At 42.6% G+C, this 23,475-nt stretch overlaps 1 protein-coding gene across 2 annotated transcripts; it reads right to left on the bottom strand.

Moving 5' to 3' along the window:
* Positions 1–96: 96 nt before the first annotated feature.
* Positions 97–23,475, bottom strand: tmprss5 (transmembrane serine protease 5). Of its 2 annotated transcripts, XM_012882050.3 has the most exons (13): positions 23,390–23,475; positions 21,470–21,608; positions 21,125–21,205; positions 18,381–18,494; positions 17,884–18,019; positions 15,969–16,082; positions 15,818–15,861; positions 15,473–15,635; positions 15,150–15,334; positions 12,991–13,089; positions 12,727–12,869; positions 12,451–12,603; positions 97–115 (listed from the first exon to the last, which is right to left on the bottom strand). In XM_012882050.3, exons 1-13 carry the CDS (start codon positions 23,390–23,392, stop codon positions 107–109), a joined length of 1,383 nt encoding a protein of 460 aa, XP_012737504.2. In that variant the 5' UTR covers positions 23,393–23,475; the 3' UTR covers positions 97–106. The 2 variants fall into 2 exon arrangements, with proteins under 2 accessions (XP_012737504.2, XP_036005530.1); XM_036149637.1 differs by lacking the exon at positions 21,125–21,205.

Below are 23,475 nucleotides of genomic sequence, written 5' to 3'. Positions count from 1 at the left end.
GACCAGTTAACATACATTTAAAATATAAATATAACATAGCTATAGTTTTCAAACATCCCAAACAACAATCTGCCAGAATCCTCTTCTTTTTTTGCGTGTCTCGTCCTCAGTAACTCTGCAAAGACAGAGAGGGATCATTAGCAGTCAGTGCAAACTACAATTGCGTTTAACTGTAAGTAAGCCGCAATAAATTACAATGAGAGAGTGTGACGACCATTATTACGCGTCAAGTGATGTGAACCATGCCAAGGTTTACGGCTCCTTTCAAAATCATTCAAAACCTGCACTTTTTTTTTTTCCCAGACTACAGATCCAATCTTCTCTGCATTTTTGGGGATCTTATGTTTTATTCAAGGAGAGTAGGGCATGGTCAATAAAATGCAAGGAAAATGATGAATGACAGAAAAACTGCGTGGCTTGCACATGTATTCAGTTCTCCTCCAATAGCCTAAAATGAAATCCTGTGCAAGTAAACTGCTTTTGAAAGTCACTTCATTCATAGAGTCAACCGGTGTGCAGTTTAATCTCCATATAAATGTAACTGTTCAGTAGGGGTTCTCAGATGTTTGTTAGATAACAGTAGGGAAGAGCCAGCGTCACGAAGGCTTGTGAACACACCAGGCGGGTCACGAAGGCAGCAGTGGTGACGTTTCGCAGGATTAGCCAAATAACGTACATCACAAGACTTGAACATTTCATGGAGAGCTCTTCATCCCATCATCCAAAAATTGGAGGGGAATAGCACAACTGTGTAGCTACCCAAGACATGGTCATCCACCTGAACCGAAAAAAAAACAGTCAGGAGGAGTATTAGTCAGAGAAGCAACCAAGAGGGTCGTGGTAACTCTTGATTAGTTGCAGAGCTCAATAGCTCTTGTGAGAGAATCTGTTAACATGACAGCTGTGTTGTGCCAGTTCAGACGTGACAGAAAGCGGTAACGGACTACGTTACCCACGATGCAATGTGGTCAAAATGGCCACCAACTCATGTGGTCAAAATGGCCACCAACTCCCATCACGCAACACGGCAAAATGGCCGCCGATCAAGGAAACAGCATCAATTCGGGACGTAACGGACTGCGTTACCCATGATGCAATGTGGTCAAAATGGCCACCAACTCCCATCACGCAACACGGCAAAATGGCCGCCGATCAAGATAAGGTTGCTATAGTGATGGCTATAAAAGCCGATCACCCACGACCATCTTTCTTCTTCCCTGGCTTTTAGCCAACCCGAGAAGACACACACAGCTGATTCCCACGCCACGTGTTCGATTGCTCGCTGGACCGAGATTTTTCGACGCAACGGTTATTCCCTGCTTTATAACAGGAGGTCGACTTAAATAAGTACTTTTAAATTCCCTCTGATCAAAAGACTGAGAGACGCCGCATCTCCCACTGATCGAAGAGGACCCCGCTTTTGTCTGGCCAACAAAGCGACTGTTGAACCCGGAGGAAGAAACGAAGCAGCTTCTTCCCCGTCCCGCTGCAGCCTGTGGACAACTGCGCTCGACGAAGCGCGTCCAGAAAGCAACACTCGGGAGCGCTCCGGACCAGCCCCGAGGCAACTCAAAGTAACGGACTCTCCCCTTTTATTTCTGTCTCACCAACAGGGTGTTTAGAAGTGCCTGGGCAGGCGTAGAACTTTGTAGGTGTTGGTTAATGCTTTTATTCCACGACGAAGTTGGAATTATTTTGCTGAACATTTTCTTTGTATGTGCAGGCATTTTACAATTGATTTGCTGTGTTGATTTGTGATCCATCAAGAACCCCGCCGTGGGTTACCGATTTATCTCTTTTCATCTTCTTCCCTGCTTCCCCCCTCTCTCTCTTTTCGCTCCTTATCAGTTTAATTTCTTTGTCCGAGCTCAAGTCGCGGGCTTTGCTTTAAACTCCTAGTTAGCCCCCCCCCTCTCGAAACGAGGCATTGTCCCATCAGCGTAAGCGTGGTTACGTTATTAGGACCTCCCCTCATACGTCATCGTAGCAGCCATCTTGGGAGGGTCACGTGTATCTGGACTGTAGGTAGCTTAGCTGAACTAGCTTTGTGTAAGACATCAAAGCGTCCAGTGAGATTCCCGAAGCTGTTCTGTCTGTCAATGCTGATACGTGAAATGCCGGTGTTTCGAGGGCGGTGTTAAACAACTTTGAGTTAAGTTAAGATCTGCTAACCGCTCATTTTAATCCATTGTTTATTTTTGTTTTGTTCTTTATTTCCACATATATATTTTGCATGTTTTAGTTTAGTAATGAGTAAGAATTCCAAAGTTGTTTGAATCAGAGAATTACTGTAACAGGGAATTGCTTTTGGTTCAATAAAACCAACCACTGCGGAATAGACATTGTTTTGTGTTCAGTCCAATTCACAGTTGCCTGGGTATTCAGAAATCAGAGCTAACCTCCTTTGGAGTTAACATCTGACATTAATACAGAGACAATATCATTGGATGGTGATAAGGAATAAGGATTTAAACTCTAATTGCAGTTACATTGGGGTTCTCACAGCCTGCTGGATAAACCTGGTCGGTTAACAGTCCGACCTGATCATTTATTCCAGCATAAATTGAGTTCATAACAGCAAATTAACTAATGCATTAGTGGTATAAATACTTACAAGCTTATAGCTAACATCACCACCATTTGAACTATATTTGTTATAGCGGAAATTTGAGTTGAATGATTTATTATTTAAATTATAATACCAAATTATAATTAATAATAATAATAAGCATATTCAACCAGCTTATGGCATAGCATAAATTGGCGTCCCTGGGTGGGCTGGAGTCTACTTATTGGCGTTCCTTTAGACTAAATCGAATAACCAGCAACTTATGAATTTAATGAACACAATCCATATTCTAGCATTTTGACTGCTCACCTTGCCAAAAGGACTATTCAGTCATAATTGATTAAGGAGGTATCATTACTAAATATATACGTGTTTGTGGTGATTTGAGGTTGTTAACCTGAGGTTTGAATATTGATTTCTGGACTGGAAGTCAGCTAGATTGAAATACACAGCAGCCAGCGTCTGCTACTTGTCAATCAGAGTCTGTGTCGTGTTCTGCTTTGAAAAGAGAGACCTTGCCTCCATCTGGTGGCCAGGATAGGTAGTTGCAGTCACGGTTTTAAAGACACCTTAGATCGCTCAGTGTCCCGGAGGGACAGTTTTGAAAGTCAGTTTCTTTAAACTTACCTTACGGTTACGCCTTTTGTCTTTTTTAATTTTATTTTATTCATATTTTTTTTTTATTTTATTTTTTATTTTTTTTCCTCCTTTATCCCCTTCTGCTCACCATAAGTGGTCAAAATTGAGCTGTGATTTTGAAACTAAGGTTGCAATTTAGCGGTTTTTAACTGTCATTCTTTGCCACCTCTGTAGCTCCAAAACACTTTGCTATTTTCCACACATGTGTAGAGCACCTGTTCTGAAATAACTTACATCACAAACAAAGCCACAGCTTTATCACTTAATTACTGGCCGAAAGGTTAGTGGTCCATGTCACTCAAAGTTAATATTCTCAAAGTTAAACAAGCATATTAACCGTTCCTAAAACAAAGGAGTTGTAAGTCGCAGGGTTGATTTTCCCCTGCGCAGCCTAATTAAACGCACATATTTGAACCCACTTACTGCAGTAAAGTGAGTCATAGTGCGTGTTTGCTGTTAACAGTTAAAGTGAAGCCACTTAACGGTTGTGTTAGCAGTTGTTGTTTAGCGCTGAGCTAAACTAAAGTGTATGCGTTGTTGCTTAGTGCTAAGCTAGAATACAGCGTTGTTATTTGTTGTCTGTTGTTTAGCGCTGAGCTAAACTACAGGTTGTTACCTGTTGTGTTGTTATCCATAGCTGACAGAATGGATAGTGAAGATTCCTCAGTGTTTAGGTCTGAAGGAGCTGAAGGTCCAAACCATTCCATTGGAATGGAGGCCCAGGATGTCATTAGCTCACTGCTTAAAATGACACCGGACGAACAAACCCGTCTGAATCAGTTTAACATAGAGGACTGTGAGAGGAGAATTCAGGAATTGGTGGAGGAGGTCCAGAGCAAGCCTAAGGGTAGATTGGTAGCAGATGTTTTGGGTGAATTAACTGCGTTATACCACCGAAGGTTAACGCTAGAGACCGATCTGCGTAACAGAGAGGTTGAGATGCGGATCGCAGCTGAGGAAAGAGTTAGGGAGCTAGAACAGACAAGTGTTCAGGGCAGCTGTCATCTCACAGAGGAGCGAGAGGAGGATCACATTAGCTTGCAGACAGAAGGATCTGAGTGTGAGAACTCCAAAGGAAAACATGGAGATCACACCTGGAGGACATTGGATGAACTGGGCCCTCAGACGCCTTCTGAGCGAAGGGTAAGCGAAGGTCAGGACAGATATAGCAGTGTGATACGGAAAGAAATGCCTAAACAACTTACGGTGGCAATCAGGACAGATCCACATGATGTGAATCATGGGAAAACACCTGCTTCCCACCTGACCCCTGACACGACTCGCTATGATCTTTTCCCCCCACCAGGGCGACGAGAGCACCGTTCCTGGGACACAGGTGAACCCCACTCCTCTGAACTGCGTCCACAGACAAGAGTTCATGACAGGGGGGGTCCCCCGGCGTCCCACGAACGGCCGCCGATGCCAGGTAGGTGGTCAGAACTGGAGCCTCCCTCCCACCGTGGTTACCACAGGCAAGAGTCGTCAGGAGAGGACTCAGATGGACCAGCTCCGATCCCTGAACAGGGACTGCGGATGCGTCAACTTGAGTCCCTGGCCCGAGACATAGAGCGTTTTGATCCTAGCAATACAGAATCCACCATTGATGACTATCTCAGAGAGGTAGAGCGCTGTCTGCTAGACTTATATAGCCCCTCAGCTCGAGAAAAGTTGAAGCTTATCTGGAAAACCATGTCCAGAAGTGTCCATGTTTTCATAGAAAGCCTCCCTCCAGCTACACGTGACCGTTATTCAGCTCTTTGTCAGGCTTTAAGAGAAGAATATTCTGTGTTTACAGACCCAGCTTCTGCAACTCTTGGAGCTTTTGCAATTCAGCAAAAGAGAACTGAAGCACCAAAAGAGTACTACCGTCGCTTGCGGGCTGCTTACTTTCAGGGACGAAATGCTCCCGGCTTGGAGGAAGACCACACTTTCAAATCTTTGTTCCTCCATAATCTTCATGAAAGCGTGCGTTATGAGGTTACCATGCATTGTAGAACCAAGAAACTTACCATGCAGGAAATCAGGAAATATGCGCAGGTGGCATGGGAAACACGTGCCCGGCCCAACAAACGAGCCGATAGTGATAAAAAGGTTCTGCAGATTCGAGCCAAACCAGAAAAGAGTTTAGGTCTGGAGGGACATGAGATGCCTCCCTTCAAACCTAAAACTAGATTTGGTCCTAAGAAGCAACATGGTTTTGAGCCGCAGCAGAAGAAAGCTTCTCAGGATAGGAGAGGTCAGCATGGCAGCATGGAAGGTGAGAGGTTTCAAAGATGGCACAGGCCGGATCCAGCTCGATACGGTAAGCAAGCTGACAGGCCGGAAAGGTCGAAAAGCACACATGACCACAAAGGCTGGAACCTGTGCATAGAGGAGTCAATGAGAAAGGAGATGGAGGAGACTTTTCGCAGGTTGCTCGCCGAAACAGTGCGTCAGATCGCGCCGCAGCCGTACCAGCCACCATCCAATCCTGTCGACCCTCCAGGTAAGCCAGGCCCAAAACCCCAGCCAGCATGACTAGGCGTGGACCAGGCTTCCCCCTTTAACAGAGTTTATCTGATTAAGGGGGGGGACCAACCGAAAATTCACCGACAACCTTCTAAGATCCCATCAGCAGGTGATCAGAAAGCCACTTTTCTAAGGTTTCTAGGTGAGCTAAACCATCATGAAAATGCACACCGCTTATACTGCTCGACAGTTATCGGAGGATGTGTAACTGCAAATGCTCTTTTAGACACGGGTTCCGAGATCAGTCTAATGTGCTCAGATTTGTTTGATGAGGTGACCAGAGCTATGGTGTCTCTTGGGAAACCGTTCCAGGTGGAGACCTGTAACGTGGGCATCACTAGCTACACTCAGGATCGGTCATGCATCACCAAACGGGCGTGGTTAGACATCACTTTCCGTGACATGACCCTGGTGCACCCCATCTACATATGTACTTTGGACACAGAACCTTTTCTTGTGGGTCAGGACCTGTTGAACAGGTTAGCCCCACTCATTGACTGCTATCATGGTCATCTTTGGGCCCAAGTGGGGACTCCCAAGCCCCTCACTTCTGGAAGTGGACTGTCCGTCCCTATCAACCAGGTGACATGCTCTGAGGAGCCCAAAGAACTTTTAGCACCATTTCTGCCTTCCACAGAGCCGATTTCCAAATCCTCTGACACACCCCTGCTTGAGCTGAACAACCGCTCAGCTTACCTTTTAGTGGAGAATCCAACTCGCATGCCGATCCAAGTGGTGGCGAAGAAACCTCTTGGGGTGCTCATCGAAAGCTCTTTCCACGACTTTGAGTTGAGCATTCCCGTCATCGGAGACCTGCCCTTATTCTTGACTGGCAGACAGGACTCTCCAGACACCGTGTTTGCCTTTCCTTCCAACATGATCCAAATCAGGCGACATGAAGCTCGGCCTGCTGGATCCATTTGTGGTGCAACGCTTGAAGCTAAAGGAAATCTGTTGGTGTATGCGATAACAACCAACCCAACAGAACCAGCACCAAATCAACCAGGAGACCGGGACTCACCCACTGAGCCCTACCCTGGCTTCGAAACAGAAATCATGCAACAGCTGGAAAAAGCTGATGCACTGACCACTGAAACAGAGGAAACAGCACTTAAGGAGCTGTTTTATGAGTTTCAGCCCATTCAGCCCAAAGATTCAAACGAACTTGGGATCACACTGACACACGTCCATGACTCACCAGTAGGAGAACACAAAAGCTGCAAAGCTAATCTGAAAACTCCCCAACGGGTGACGTCCCGGCCTTCAACGGCCCAGGAGTATGTACAAGGCTGCTTAACCTGCAGCCAGTTACAACCCACACGACCACTAAACCGAGCCCTGCTTCAGCAAAGGGGGGTTATATTTCCGTGGTCACATTTGCAGACTGACTGGATCGGTCCAGTCCCCGAATCGTTAAGAGATAACAAATATCTTTTGACAATAACAGGCAGTTTCACAGAATGGGTCGAATGTTTGCCGGCACCGAATGACACCGCTGTCACCACAGCAGCCCTGCTGCCAAATCACATTTTCAGCCGGTGGGGCCTTCCCCTGTCCATTGACTCGGACAGAGGAACGCATTTCACGTCAAACATTCTGACCGTGCTTTCTGACATGTTGGGCGTGGAAGTTAAATTCCACATTCCCTACCGCCCACAGTCATCCGGACAGGTGGAGCAAATGAACTGCACCGTGGCCAGCATGTCAAAGGAACATGCCAGCAGCCATGACAGGGACCGGGATACAAAGCTTCCCCTGGTCCTAATGCTAGTCTGCTCTACCTCACCATGCTCCACAGGGGTGACACTTTTCCAGATGATGACAGGAAGACAAAGGACACTTCCCCTGAATCTCATCTACCAGCTCAAAGACGTCAGTGTGACAACCGTCTACACTGCACACCAGTGCGTCACTGACTTAAAAGACCGTCTCCGAACGACTTTCGCGTGGCCTCGAAAGAACCTAGAAGCCAGCGTGCAAAGTCCAGAGTACACATGGGTTCAGGCGAACCAAACTAAACCGTCCACTAAACTCTCCTCACAGGGAACGGAGCCTAACTCCGCCCCCGCCGAAGAGAACGATGCATAGCATTAAATAGGACAAGTGCATGTTCAATCAGGACACTTTAAACATGCACTAATAAAGCAAGTGTCCATACATAACTTCACGTCTATAATTTCACACTCAGCCATAACACCATGCATTGCTTTGGAAACGCTCACAGAAGTGGTAAAGAATGACATGATGTATACTCAGGTTGTTAGAGATTTAATGCAGGACCTCACTCGAGAGGTTAGTTCATCCATAAATAGCCTTGCTGAAGGACGGATTCCTCCGTACCTGGTACCAGTAGATTTGGTTGAAAAGGTTCTCAAATCTGCCTCTAGTGAAACACTGCAACCACCACAAACACACCTGGCGTACAGCCTAGGTAGTGCAATTCCAATATTTGTAAATCCTGACAACTTGGAGATAGGATTTATGCTAAACCTTCCCATCATTGAAAGAGCTAATGTGTATAGGTTTGAATCAGTATTGAATGTCGGTTTTTGGCAAGGTGAGACCCACGTACACCTACAAACTCCCTCAATATTGGCCTATCATGATGCTGATCCCAAACTTTATTTAGTCACTAATTTGGATTTGTGTACCAAAACCAAAGACATCCACTGGGTATGCCCAAGCAACCCATTTATCAGAGACGTTACCAATTACCTGTGTGGTCTAATGAATCTCCTGAACAAAACTGTCAGGCTAGAATGACCCTTAAAGATGCAGGTGTGGAAACCAAAATTGAGCGGGCAGGTAACCGCTGGCTCGTTAGCACCCCAGAGGCAGAAGCCCTGTTATCCTACGAGCAGCATGACACAGTTACTAGACTAAAACTGCCCAACCAAACCATTTTCTGTTCCCCACCTCAAGGTGCTCCAGTCCACATTGGAAACATGGTTCTGCATCACCTTGACGTTGATAAATATGACTCAGAGATTGAAATAATAGATGTCTTTAAGGGATACAATTTCAGCATTGATGTCGGCATTGAAAGACAGCTTTTACTTGCAGGCACCCAGCTGATTAAATTCAGTCTCACTCCATCAGAGTTGAGCTCGGTCCCTCTGCTTCGCTTCCCCAGAGCTACAGAGTCGACCGACACTCACATTATGACCATTATTGTGGTTCTCCTTGTATTTGGATGGGCCATCACTACCGCGATGGCGTATGCAGCATACAAGCAGATCAAACAGTTGCAAACCAGGATTGACGCCCTCACCTTAGTCGCTCCCAGGTTCGTAGCACCAGCTCCTTGAAGGCCATAAGCTGATTAGACTACGAACCGCTGTCTCTTTCCTTTCCCTCTTTCCTTCTCTCCTTTCTTTGGTTCAAAGTTCAAACCTGATGACCAATGAATGTATTGACAATGGTGATTGTGAAGTTTGCATTTCTTTTTTTTTTTTTATTATTACTTCATTGTTGCCTTATTAGCCAATAGAAATGACTAGCTATAGCTTAGTCCTGCCCAGGCTAGGTCACTGACCCAGGCACAATGAATGCTTTGTTTTTCCTCCTCTTGGATGATGAACTGAACTGCATGAATCCCAATGGACTACTAGAAAGACTATTAGGTTGTTCCACTCATGCACAACGGATTTTCGTCACGCCAGAATGGACTTGGTTGTAGCTTTAAAGACTGTGACCAGCATCCCACTCTTCAAAGCTAAAGAGGGGTATGTTGTGCCAGTTCAGACGTGACAGAAAGCGGTAACGGACTACGTTACCCACGATGCAATGTGGTCAAAATGGCCACCAACTCATGTGGTCAAAATGGCCACCAACTCCCATCACGCAACACGGCAAAATGGCCGCCGATCAAGGAAACAGCATCAATTCGGGACGTAACGGACTGCGTTACCCATGATGCAATGTGGTCAAAATGGCCACCAACTCCCATCACGCAACACGGCAAAATGGCCGCCGATCAAGATAAGGTTGCTATAGTGATGGCTATAAAAGCCGATCACCCACGACCATCTTTCTTCTTCCCTGGCTTTTAGCCAACCCGAGAAGACACACACAGCTGATTCCCACGCCACGTGTTCGATTGCTCGCTGGACCGAGATTTTTCGACGCAACGGTTATTCCCTGCTTTATAACAGGAGGTCGACTTAAATAAGTACTTTTAAATTCCCTCTGATCAAAAGACTGAGAGACGCCGCATCTCCCACTGATCGAAGAGGACCCCGCTTTTGTCTGGCCAACAAAGCGACTGTTGAACCCGGAGGAAGAAACGAAGCAGCTTCTTCCCCGTCCCGCTGCAGCCTGTGGACAACTGCGCTCGACGAAGCGCGTCCAGAAAGCAACACTCGGGAGCGCTCCGGACCAGCCCCGAGGCAACTCAAAGTAACGGACTCTCCCCTTTTATTTCTGTCTCACCAACAGGGTGTTTAGAAGTGCCTGGGCAGGCGTAGAACTTTGTAGGTGTTGGTTAATGCTTTTATTCCACGACGAAGTTGGAATTATTTTGCTGAACATTTTCTTTGTATGTGCAGGCATTTTACAATTGATTTGCTGTGTTGATTTGTGATCCATCAAGAACCCCGCCGTGGGTTACCGATTTATCTCTTTTCATCTTCTTCCCTGCTTCCCCCCTCTCTCTCTTTTCGCTCCTTATCAGTTTAATTTCTTTGTCCGAGCTCAAGTCGCGGGCTTTGCTTTAAACTCCTAGTTAGCCCCCCCCCTCTCGAAACGAGGCATTGTCCCATCAGCGTAAGCGTGGTTACGTTATTAGGACCTCCCCTCATACGTCATCGTAGCAGCCATCTTGGGAGGGTCACGTGTATCTGGACTGTAGGTAGCTTAGCTGAACTAGCTTTGTGTAAGACATCAAAGCGTCCAGTGAGATTCCCGAAGCTGTTCTGTCTGTCAATGCTGATACGTGAAATGCCGGTGTTTCGAGGGCGGTGTTAAACAACTTTGAGTTAAGTTAAGATCTGCTAACCGCTCATTTTAATCCATTGTTTATTTTTGTTTTGTTCTTTATTTCCACATATATATTTTGCATGTTTTAGTTTAGTAATGAGTAAGAATTCCAAAGTTGTTTGAATCAGAGAATTACTGTAACAGGGAATTGCTTTTGGTTCAATAAAACCAACCACTGCGGAATAGACATTGTTTTGTGTTCAGTCCAATTCACAGTTGCCTGGGTATTCAGAAATCAGAGCTAACCTCCTTTGGAGTTAACATCTGACATTAATACAGAGACAATATCATTGGATGGTGATAAGGAATAAGGATTTAAACTCTAATTGCAGTTACATTGGGGTTCTCACAGCCTGCTGGATAAACCTGGTCGGTTAACAGTCCGACCTGATCATTTATTCCAGCATAAATTGAGTTCATAACAGCAAATTAACTAATGCATTAGTGGTATAAATACTTACAAGCTTATAGCTAACATCACCACCATTTGAACTATATTTGTTATAGCGGAAATTTGAGTTGAATGATTTATTATTTAAATTATAATACCAAATTATAATTAATAATAATAATAAGCATATTCAACCAGCTTATGGCATAGCAGCTGTAAATAACGCACCCCCAAAATCTGGGCTTTACAGAGGTATGACAAAAAGCCAGCGGATCATTACAGCTTAACGATGGCATTAAAAAGTTGGATTTGCAGTTTGTCATGTTCCATGCGGGGGAAGAAGATGCTATTTTTCAACTCTTTGGGTTACGTCCAATTTATGACGTGGCAGAACACTAATCACCCTGAACACACCGTTCCCACTGTGAAACATGACGGAGGAATCATAACGCTGTTAAGATGTTTTTTTTTTTTTCATCAACAGGTACAGTACAACTAGTCAGGGTTGATGGCTGTAGCTGAATACAGGGAAATCCTGGAGGCGAAACTGTAAGAGGACTCAAAAAAGATTTGAGACTGGTTCACTTTCCAGCAGGAGACCAACCCATACAGCCAGAGCTACAATGGAATGGTTTAGGTCAAAGGGTTTTCATGTTTTAAAATGACCTAGTTAACATACAGACCTAAATCCAGCGGAGAATTTGTTGCAAAGCTTGAGAATCACTGTTCATGGATGTGCTCCCTCCTGAAAATCTGGGTAAGCAAGATCTATTTTCCAAAGAACGGACAAAGAATTTATATTCAGAATGTACAAACCAGGTACCGACATAGCCATAAAGTCTTGCAGCTGAAGTAGCAGCAAAACATTGTTGTACAAAGCTATTCTCTGAGGGAGGCTGAATACATATGCACGCTACACTTTTCAGATTTAATCTGTAAAAAAACAGTATTTAATTATTCATACCTCTTGAGCTATTCATATTGTCATGTTACAACTACACTTCATTGTATTTGACTGGGATTTTATGTGACAGACCAACAAAAAGTGGACTGTAATTCTATTGAAATGCTGGTAGACTATTTATTTATTTACTTAACTATTTGTTAAGTAGGTGACTTTCAAAGGCAGTTGGTTGCACTGGATCTCATAAAGGGGTGTAAGAGTAAAAGGGGCAAAAGACAAATGCTATCCAAACTTTTTTGATTTTATTTTTAGAGACATTTTTGAACAGTTGAATGGCTTTACCGTTTTGTGCTACTTTGGCTTGCTCTACCACAATAAATCCCAATGAAAGACACTGAAGTTGGGACATAAATGCTTCCAAGGCACTGTAGCTCCCTATATGTCATTGTTAAAAGTCTCTACCTCAATCATGTCATAGATCCAGTCCAAGAACTCAGCCACTTTGGTGTAAACTCCTGGATGGTTTGGCTCAGCGCAGCCGGTCCCCCAGCTCACAACCCCTGCCAGCCTCCACAACTTTTCATCCGGGCAAACAAGAGGACCCCCGCTGTCCCCCTGACAAGGTACATACAGAGACTCTTCACTACAACCAGAAATAAATGTAACAACAGAGCATAAGTCCTTAACAGCTCTCTAAAAAAATAAAAAATAAATAGCATTTCAGTACATAGAGCCAACCTGACATGCATCCACTTTTCCTTCTGTGTATCCAGCACAGAGCATCCTTGGAGTAATCCCCCCGTTATACATGCAGGAGCTGTTGCATTTCTTTGTGCTTATTATAGGAACCGGGGCTTCTTTCAGGGTGTCGGGCGAGTGAACTGCGTGAGGAAACATGCATTTAAGGCTTCCCTGTCAATACAAGTGTCATGATCCGTCACCATGTTTAAATTAGACAGGTTTAAGGAGCAAAATGTAGGTCTGTGTGTAGCAGCAATTCACCGCCATCAGGCTGTGTGTATCCCCATCCAGAAATCCAGCACTGCGTACCACCTGGGAGACCGTAGTCATACGGAGGCAAGCAGATGGGTCTAATTGTATCTAGTTAAAAAGAGGGGACATTATTTTACTTTTTAACAATAAAGGCTCTGATTAATGTTGTTTGAGAGACTGTTGGTTACACTGAGATAAATGTATCTTTAATCGCACCAGCAAGATCTCACACTAAAAGCATTTGTTCAGTCCAATGGGTACTCACTCAGCATTCTCCTATTTTGCAAAGTTGGAACATGCAAAGAGAGGGATCTTTGGTCATTGCTCTTGAAACAATCTATCTCTACCATCCAGACTCCTGGGCCCTCTTTTGTGATCTCCTGTTTTCAGCACAACCCGCAGGTTTTCTATACCGTTCAGCTGTACGGAGTGGAAGAAGGTTGATTGCATGTCCGTTTTGATTTTGCCACATGTTGATGGAGGAGCCAGTGGTGACCAGTTTGAAATTTGCAGGTTGAACGCATCATATTTTTATTCAAAATATTCTGATATGTCACAGAGTTCAGGATCCACGGGCATTTGAAGAAGAAACAGACCGGCTGCATCATAGAAGTTTGTTACTGTGAACTTTGTTATTTTCTTGTCTGTTATGGAAGCACATTGTTCCAGTAACAATCCAGGTAGCAAACTCACATTTTGCTTGTAGACAGTGTCTACAACTACATCTCAGAAAACTTGAATATCATAAAAAGTTCAATATGTTTCGCCACTCACTCCAGAAAGTGAAACTCATTTGCTGTATAGATTTATAATACATAGAGTGAAATATATCAATCCTTAATTTCTTGTCATTTTGGGGATTACGGCTTACCGATATTAAAACATAATATTCAGTGTCTCAGAAAATTTCAATATTTGATATTTTATTTTTTATTTCCATGTTTTATTTCCATTTCTATGCAATCAATTCTAGACTGAGTCTCCTTTTCTATGAACTTCTTCATTTGAGTGGTGTAGTATGGAGACGATCTGCCTGTGGTTCTTGTTGCTTCGATAGCGGCCTTCAGCTCATCTGCATTGTCGAGTGTGCTGTCTCTGATCTTCCTCTAGAGAAAACTAAATATATATTCTATGAGGTTCAGGTCAGGCCAGTTTGCTGGCCAATCAAGCACAGGAATGCCATGGTCCATGGTGTCAAGTCCTGCTGAAAAATTAAATCAGGATCCCCATAAAGCTTGTCAACATAAGGGAAGATAGAGGGCTCCCAAATTAGAAAACCAATTAGCAAAGGTAAGACTGTTCTAACCTTTTCTCTGCTTCAGGATAGGATTTGTCTGTGTCTGCTGGCTTTTGATGCACTAACTCCAGCCTCAGTCCAGTCCGTATGAAGCTTCAGCAAATGCTTGGATAAAATCTTCTCAAGACTTCGGTTAGCCTTGTTGTTGATGCACCTTTTCCCACCACCATTTAACTTTCAGTGACTACGTTTGGATACAGCTCTCTGTGAACAACCAGCTGCTGCAGACTGTCTTCTGAACATCTGTCAAGTAGCCTCCACGCCTAGACTAAGACAATCGAGGCTCAGGAAACCTTTGCAAGTGTTTTGAGTTAATAAGCTGATCAGTGTGGGACACCATTCCATGCCAATTTTAAACCTTTGGGAATATTTACATTTTTTTAAAGGTGTGCCTTTAAAGGTGGCGTTGGATGCCTGGTGATCCTGAGATGGCCCATTTTGCTGCAGTTGTCTATGAGCTTTAAAAATCTGCTTATTTTATATGTTTTACTTGCTTACATTCATGTTTTAGTGAGGATATTTCCCTTACAAGATATCTAATGCCTAAGAAAAAATATCTTTACTTTGGGAAAAATCATATGTAACACTTGCAATCAGTCCCTTTTTAATAAATGAACCCAAAGTAAAGTATATGGTAGTAAAATATGTATTTTAGTGTGAGGTTTTGCTAGAGCGTTAAAAGGTAAAGTGAAAGCTCTTTATGCAAATAATCACTCGGGGGAACAGTAAATGTTGCTGACACGATCAACACCTGTGAGTAATTTCTCCTTTTTTCTTGTTTAAAAAATAAAATAAAAAATGATTTATTTATTTTGATGGTGCACGTGCATTTATACCAGTGTCGGCATGCAAACCTTCTCCACGGACATACCTGAGAAATTGAGGGGCCTCTGCAGCTTCATCAGCGCTATGTCACTGTCGTGGCTCCTGTGGTTGTAGTTCTTGTTGTAGATGATCTTCTCAACCCCATAACCCGCCTGCTGGGCAATTTTAGCCGCGCTACGCGTTACGATGCCGGCATAGACCACCCAGCTGGACACCTGAGGTAGCCTGTAGCTGACATTTCACCGGGAAAACAGACGGTGATGAGAGGGAAACGTGCCCCAGCGCTGCACAGCTGTTAATCACTGATTGTTGCCCTTCAGAGCCGCTCCGACCTCTGACCTATAACGCTGTTAAGGTCAGCAATCTTACTTTTGCACACAGTGGGCCGCTGTTACTATCCATTGGCTGGTGATGATGGACCCTCCACAGGTGTGGCGGTTGCTGTAGTAGAGGCTGACTTGCCAGGGCCACCTTCCCAGCGTGGCTTCAACTCCTCCTATTATCCTGGGCAGCTTTGCACGCGTCCCACACTCTGCACAAAGGTTATTTATCAGAGAAGGATTGACCTTTTTTTTTTTTTTTTAATCAGACAGTGTTGCAAGAGATGTAGCCTCTCTCTGTTCTCATGGGATATTTTACCGGAGTTAGAAACTAACCGCAAGGTTTTAATGTTGGGTTAAACGCTGAATCAAAAGGTAAACCTAATTTGCTTACCAAAACATTGCAAAGCGATAACCTTCCTTGTGATACAGCTCTCCCTAAATGAAATTAAATCGAGTAACTAATGAGGCATAATCAATTTGTTAGCAATTAAAACTGGTCATGCATCAGTAAAAATATGATGGCGTCAGATAAATCACCTTACCTGAAGTGCCACATCTTTTCCAGGCTGCTCTTTTGCTCAGAGGTAATTTGTATGAAACCATTAGTGTAGTTTGGCCCGATATCTGTGAGATTCACTCCTTTATGCTTGGTCAGTCTGATGATAAAAGAGCATTCAAAATAAGTGGGAGGAACACGTATAACGTACACTGTCTTGCAAAAGTATTCACTCCTCTTGAAGTTTTATTTATATTTTGTCATGTTACAGCCAATAACTTCAATGTAGTCTATTGGGATTTTATATGATAGAACAACACAAAGTAATGCACAAATCTTTTTTTTTTTTATTGAAAATGATGTGCATTTAAAAAAAATATATCAACATTGTGTACCATGATTTAAATCTTAGTTAAAAAAAACATCTTTTGTTTGAATTACAGCTGCAAACATTTTGGGGTTTGTCTCTACCAGATTTGCACATCTAAAGACTGAATGCTGATTCTACTTTGCAAAAAAGTTTAAGCTCAGTCAAACTGAATTAAGATTGTCTGTGGAAATCAACTTTTAGGTTTTGCCACAATTTCTTAACTGGGCCAGGACTTTGACTAAACCCTTCTGACATATGAATAAGTTACAAACTAAACCATTTATTTGTAGTTCTGGCTGCATGCTTATGGTTGTCGTCTTGCTGGAATGTCGACAACCATGGAATGGATAATCACCCCGGTCTCAAGTCCTCCTCTATTTTGCTTCATCTAACTTCCCATCAACGCTGACCAGATGCCATGTCTTTGCCTAAAAAAAGAATTCCCTCAGCATGATAATACCACCACCACGTTTCAGTGGGGGGGTTGGGTGTTTTTGGGAGGATGTGCATTGTTAGATTTCCAGACCAGAGCACCTTCTATAGTTTGTTGTGTTTTCTAAATGCCTTGTAGCTTTCTTTCAACTACAGTTCTCTTGGTCCTAATCATTTACAAAGGCCATGTTTGTAGAGTGAATGACTAATGACTGTTAATACTGAGCCCGGTTCTGCTGGAGGTTTTCCTTCCCGTTAATGGGGAGTTTTTCTTCCCACTGTCGCTTCATGCTTGCTCAGTATGAGGGATTGCTGCAAAGCCATGTACAATGCAGACGACTCTCCCTGTGGCTCTACGGTTCTCCAGGAGTGAATGCTGCTTGTCGGGACTTTGAAGCAATCAACTGGTTCCCTTATATTGGAAATTTTTGACCAATCTGTATAATATGATTGATTTGACTTTGTAAAGTGCCTCGAGATGACATGTTTCATGAATTGGCGCTATATAAATAAAATTGAATTGAAAAAAATGTAATTTATATTTGTCCTATCAACATATTCTTCCACCTGAGCTGTGGATCTCTTTATTTAGTTGTTGAGCTCTTTGCCCAGCCTGTCGATTAAAATGGACGGACATATCTTCTAAGTACTTTCTGCCTGGCCTGTCTGCTCTGTTCCTTCTTCATGATGTCGTTTGTTCACTAATCCTCTCTAACAAACCTCAGAGGCTTTCACAGAACAGCTGGATTTATACGGAAAAAAAAAATTACATACATTTAGACTTTACTAATTCGGTGACTTCTGAAGGCAGCTGGTTGGTGTTAATCCTATTTAGGGGTATCAGATCATAGAGGGCTAAATACAAATGTACACCATGCTTGTCATATATATTTAAGGGACAATTATGTTGAACTGTGGATTCTACTTTGTGTTGTTCCATTGCATCAAATTATATAAAATAGAATAAAGATTGTTGCTGTAATCTACAAATGCGATAAAAGGGGAATGATTTTTTTTTTTGTCTTTACATTTCGGGGTGAAGCATGTTTTATCATGTCATAAAAGGGGACATTTGGAAAGCAGGTTAAAAATAAACAAGTGAGTTGACCCTGATTTCAGCCTGAATACATTGGGATTTGTGCCGATTGTTCTGCCACACCTCAGGTGACCCAGCTGCCTGCAGACCAGCGTTCCCAACGATGAGTTCCACCTCTCGGAGCACACCGGCAGCCAGGTGTGCCGCTTCCCCAGCTGGATCTCCAGAATAGAGTTCTCCGGGCTGATTCTGTAAAACACTGAACCTGATTGATTCAAAATCCCTCCAGAGACAAACTCTCAGTCAGCAGTAATGAACGAGTGAGGCGGGGTAGTGATTTGGAAAATCACAAGCATCTGCGTTAATAAAGTCGGCACAGAGAGGACATTAACTGTGATGCTTAAACATCAGTCAATGAGATTCTGTCACGAGTGAAGCAAAGGACAACAAGAATCAGCTGTTGTATACGAATTGAGCTTCTGTTGATGCAAGAGGTGACGTCCGGGCCTGTATAAGGAATCACGTAATAAGCCGCGCTGCAGCAGAATCCTGCTCTGACTGTTGATCCATGAAGCATAGAGAAGCAGACTGGTAAAAAAGAAATGATGAGGAAAACAGACCTTTCCGTGGGTCGGATATGGAGACTTCATCAGTTACATTGCAGAAGGATGTTTCCTTCGTATCCACGAGCCCTACCGTAGTTTGGGAAGAGGACGGCCTCAGCAGAAGTTTGACTGAATGCAGAGAACAGAGTCTTAACATCACCGAGGAAGACGAGCAGCAAAACCTTCTTCTAGATTTCTACTACCACTCAAAGCAAAGCGATATCTGTGCTGCGATCAAATTGTACTGTTAGGAAAAAAATCTAATTAAAAACAACCCTTTGAGGATAAAACCCCAGTTTGCAAGTGATATTGTAACAAAAACTGCAGCTGCAGCAAGAAACCAAGGTTTTAAAAAAAAGCAGTTTTATATGTATATTCCAATTTGTTGGGACCTTGACCCCGATCCAAGTGATCCTTATTTTTACACCCATTTGTTACAATATCTGGGCTGCTTTTATTTGCTGCCAAGTTCCCGCTTTGCATCCCGTTAAAGATTTTTAAATAAAAATGAGGATAATGAATCATTTGAAGACTTAAGCATAATGATATCCTTTATACTGGTGCCAGATTAATTAATTGGCCACACAACTGTGTCAGCCCTCATTACGTTCTTGTAGGTTCATCCATGTTAAGATAAGTCCGCAAATGAATAATAACAAAGTGTAGCGCCCAGAATTGGTCATGAATAATACATTTCGGTTTACTCTTGTAAAATATGTTGACAAAGTTATCAGACTTTATAAGGCTTTTAATAAATTAGCAATGCCCTGAGACTGTACATGTGGGTTCTTACAAAAGTATTCATAAACCTGTAACTTTGTATTTTGTTACATTTCAATCAAAAACATAATTTTTTATTGGGATTTGGTGTGATAGGTATACATAATTTTTAAATTTTTAACTTAACTAAAAAATGTTAAATGTCCACTGATTGCTGGAAATAGATACCATCTTATGGTAAAATCGTGTGGTATGGCACGTGTTTGTTCACAACCGTGTTTCCTCTTATCAGAATCAGAATTATTTTATTAATCCCTGTGAGGAAATTCTTGCCATTACAAAAACAAACACCTAGTGAAGGTTGGAAGTAAGACCAAGTACAAAAAAACTATTTCTTTTCATTACGGCAGTCATATAATGATTAATACCAAACAAAATCCAGTGCAAGTCCAGCTGTGTTGGATTTTTCTGTGAAGGCCTGAGCAAGTCTTTTTTTTTTTAGAGAACATTAGTGAATAAATAGCATTATGACAACCAAGGAACACAGCAGGCAAGTCAGGAGTAAAGTTGCAAGGAGATGTAAAGCAGAGATAAGATGTAAAACAACAAGACACTGTTCAATCCATCATCTGAAAGTATGGCACTACCGCAGATCCACCATGACATTATGGCTTTGACAGGCTGGGTGAGGAAAATTTTAATTGAAGAACTCTAGAGGAGCTGCAGAGATCCACGACTCAGGAGGTAAAACTACTACTCAGTTTTCTTCTCCAAAAATGTGCCAATTTTTTTGGAACAGTGCCAAAAAGAAAGCCGTTGTATAAAGAACACTATAAGAAGTCCATTTTAAAGCACCCTGAGTAGGGAACCCAGTAAAGTACAACAAAGTTCTCTTGTCCGATAGAAACAAAGTTTTTGACTTACACGTAAATGTGTGCCAGCTATTGTATGTGTTGAGCAAAACTAACACAGCAAATAATCCCGAGACGCCATCCCCTGGGAGAAAGATATCTTCAGTGGTACCCAGAACAAACTTTGGTAAGGCAAACATGGAGCAAATTAACCACTGTAAGCTACTTCGGGATGTAAAGCTATTGATTAATACATGCAGCCAAAAAGATGTAAGGTTTAAGCTTAAACCCAAAGCTACTAGAAATGTAAGGGAATGACACCGGGAAGAAGCGCTTATGTTTACTTATGCTCCGTTCCATTTACCTCTGAAGTCTTGGATCTTTGAATGTTATGTTTGCTAATTGCTGCGCTCATTGACAAGGCGGTCAACAGCGCATTTATCTGTATTTTATGCACTGAAACCATGTAAATGAGAGAAAACCCCAACTGGAGAACCAATCAACTGCAAGTCACTGCAGCTTTTACTACGATTCAAACGCCTGGCAGCCACAGTTGAAATCTAAGCTTTCATTTCTTGCGTCTGAACAGAATGCTTAAACCACACCGTTCAAACAAATATGCAATAACAGTGAAAAAAATAATCTTCTCACAAGCCATACAACTGTCCTAATGCTTGTGTTTGAAAGGCCCAGTCAAAGTCCAGGCCTTAATCCACTTGAGAAACTGTAGCAACACTTGAAAATAGATGTTCACAGATCCTCCTTGTTCCTTTCTGACTTAACTGTATGCGCTAAGCTCTTGGAGAAATACCCCTAAGAGTTGCGGCAGTAATTTCAGCTAAAGGAGCCTCCACAAAACATTGTCCGGGAGGCTGAATACAGTTGCATGCCATACTTTTTGAAACTTTTTAATTGTGAGAATGTTGGAAATCACATATCCTTTTATGCATTATTATGCAATACGTTGTGTTGATCTATCACACAAAATCCCATAAAAAAATCCTTAAAGCTGGAGCTTTTATTTGACAAAAGGTGCAACGGGATTTGAACTTTTTGACATTTGTATGAATACTTTTGCAAGGCACTGTGTCTCCCTGGCACTAACGAGACCTTTAGCACACGTATTTTTTCACTTCCGTGCTCCAGCTAAGCTCATTTAGTCATCATTTCTCAGGCACATTGACTCACCTAGAAACCACACACCCACTAGTAAGCCTCCCAGGAGTCCGACTGCGCACACCGCTGCCAGCAGCCTCACCAGTCTGTGAGCTAAGGTAACAGATAATATTAGTATCGCTGCCTTCTGAACCCCTTATGTGAGCTGAAAGGAACAATCCAATATCAGCTGGTAAAGATATATGGCACACTGAAAACACAGAACCAACACAGGCAGAAGTTAAGCTTTTTACCATGCACACCAGAGACACTATTTTGAGGAAGATACACCTCTGTACGTTTAGTACTAGTCTACAGACAGTGATGCAAACAGCTGTAGTAATATGATGCAATAAAGGTCACCTGAATGGTGCTTACCATGAGTTGTAGAACGAGTGCCCTTTAACCAACCCTGCACCCCTCTGGTCGGCGCGACCCCTGCTGTTGTCTCTGAGTGAAAGGAATGACTGACGGCCCCTGGATTTTCAATCACCGATAACGCGTCTCCATCAAGACTCTGTAAGAATTACGCCGGCCTCGTCAAGTCTCATTTGGAGCTCTTTTCTGTTCGACAAAATTTTGGCAACCGTGCTGACCATCTGCTCCGGAGCAACAGACACCCTGTCAGGTTCTGTCAAGTTTAATTAGGAGTTCTGTAACGCTGACTATTATCAACCATTAACCAGTCCAGATGTAGGCAGTCAGGGTGGTAAACGTCTATGTGTGTGTCATTTGTCTCCTTGGCGATTGAGGCATAATGAGATAACAGAGGCTTTTGGCTTGTCTGTTTTTGTTTCTTGGGTGCATGTTGAGTTCAATGCTGCATTCCTTTCCCCCGTTTCAGACAGATTTTATTACTCCTGGGTGTCTGTTTACTGAGCAATCTCACCACGAAGCAGCTGTTTCTATGCGCAATTTATTGCAGTAATTATAACCCATCTCTCAATATATGGGACATGCATAGTCAATATCCGACAATTACTTCTGCAAACTTCATCTACAAACATCCAGCAACAGCTGCGCTCATGTACAGTTCTGGTTTGACATTTGCATACGCTGGATGTCTTTTTTTTGTTTCTGGCTTTTAATTATTCATTTGAACCATTGTTGTTTTTTATGAGGGAACTGATGATACAGCTCCCTCAATAAACTTTAAAAACGAAAACTGGATGCACAAGTTTTCTCATACATTTCGAATCCGCATATGATCAAAATTACATACAAGCTCAAATCCATACATACATTCTTATTAATACTTGGTTAGATGTCTGTTTCAGGGAAACCATATGTTTTTTTCAGTTAACAAGTTTCTGGCATAATTCTTCTTCTTGGCATATTTAGTAGAGTTCGCTTTAATTGGTCCTTTTCCTGACAAGAATCAGCCTTATAAGAGGGGTGCGTACATTTTTAGGCTAGTGGAGATCCAAGCTATTCCAGAAGCTTGATGTTAGCCTACTTTATCCAGTCTAAAACCAGTTTGGGGATTATTGATCTGTCAAAGCACCCAGTTATGTCCAAATTCAACAATGTTGATTTGAGTTGATTTTTGTTATTCTTGAACATCCATGCTAATGTTTTCTCATCTGAGGATGAAGATATACTTCCTCTGGAGACAGCCTTTATGGTTAGATGAGACTAGGAATAAGTTATTTTGCTTTAATGTGAAGACGTGTGTAAAGGAGTCAAAGTAAGGCTTTATAACTTATTGACACCAAACCAATTGTTAGCATGATGTTGGCACCATCATGTTGTCGGGCTTTTTTTGTTGCCTGCTGTACCGGTGCAGTACACCTCAGCTACTCGAAGAATACATGGACAATGCTATTCTAGGAAGCAAACCAGGTTAAATGTGATGAGGAACTGTGATGTAATGTATAAATTTAAGCCTATATGCATCATTTTGCTTATCCAAATCTTGTTTTTAGAAATCATTGAACCTATTTATTGTACAGTCATTACACCCTTGAAACCTGTTCTCATAAGAGCCCAAAATCGATTAACTTCCTGCCCATGGTTGGTGTATGTAAGTCCCTCACTGGTGTTATAATTCTTCTTAGTAGGTAAACATGCACTTTTGTCCAGCAGAATGGGCATAAGTTGAGAGCATTTTGGCCTGGCTGTACATTTAAGAGTAAAATAAAATACCAATCCATAGTATAAACAAGGGATACACATGAAGAAAAACAATTTCTAAACTGAGATAGCAAACAGAAAGATATCAGAGATGTGTTGATCTTAGGAACACACTAATCAGATGGAGCAACAATGTCGTAAAAGTGTAGTAATTCTTTTCCCTACCATGATTTCCTTGTGTACGGTCCGGATTTAAAAGCCGCAGCGTGGTTCTTGTTCTTCTGTAAGCCTGCGGCGGTGGAGGGATGGAG

Source organism: Fundulus heteroclitus, chromosome 18 (assembly GCF_011125445.2).
Source record: "Fundulus heteroclitus isolate FHET01 chromosome 18, MU-UCD_Fhet_4.1, whole genome shotgun sequence".
NCBI lineage: Eukaryota > Metazoa > Chordata > Actinopteri > Cyprinodontiformes > Fundulidae > Fundulus > Fundulus heteroclitus.
The sequence above is the reverse complement of the archived record's forward strand: the minus strand, read 5'-3'. Positions and strand labels throughout refer to the sequence as shown.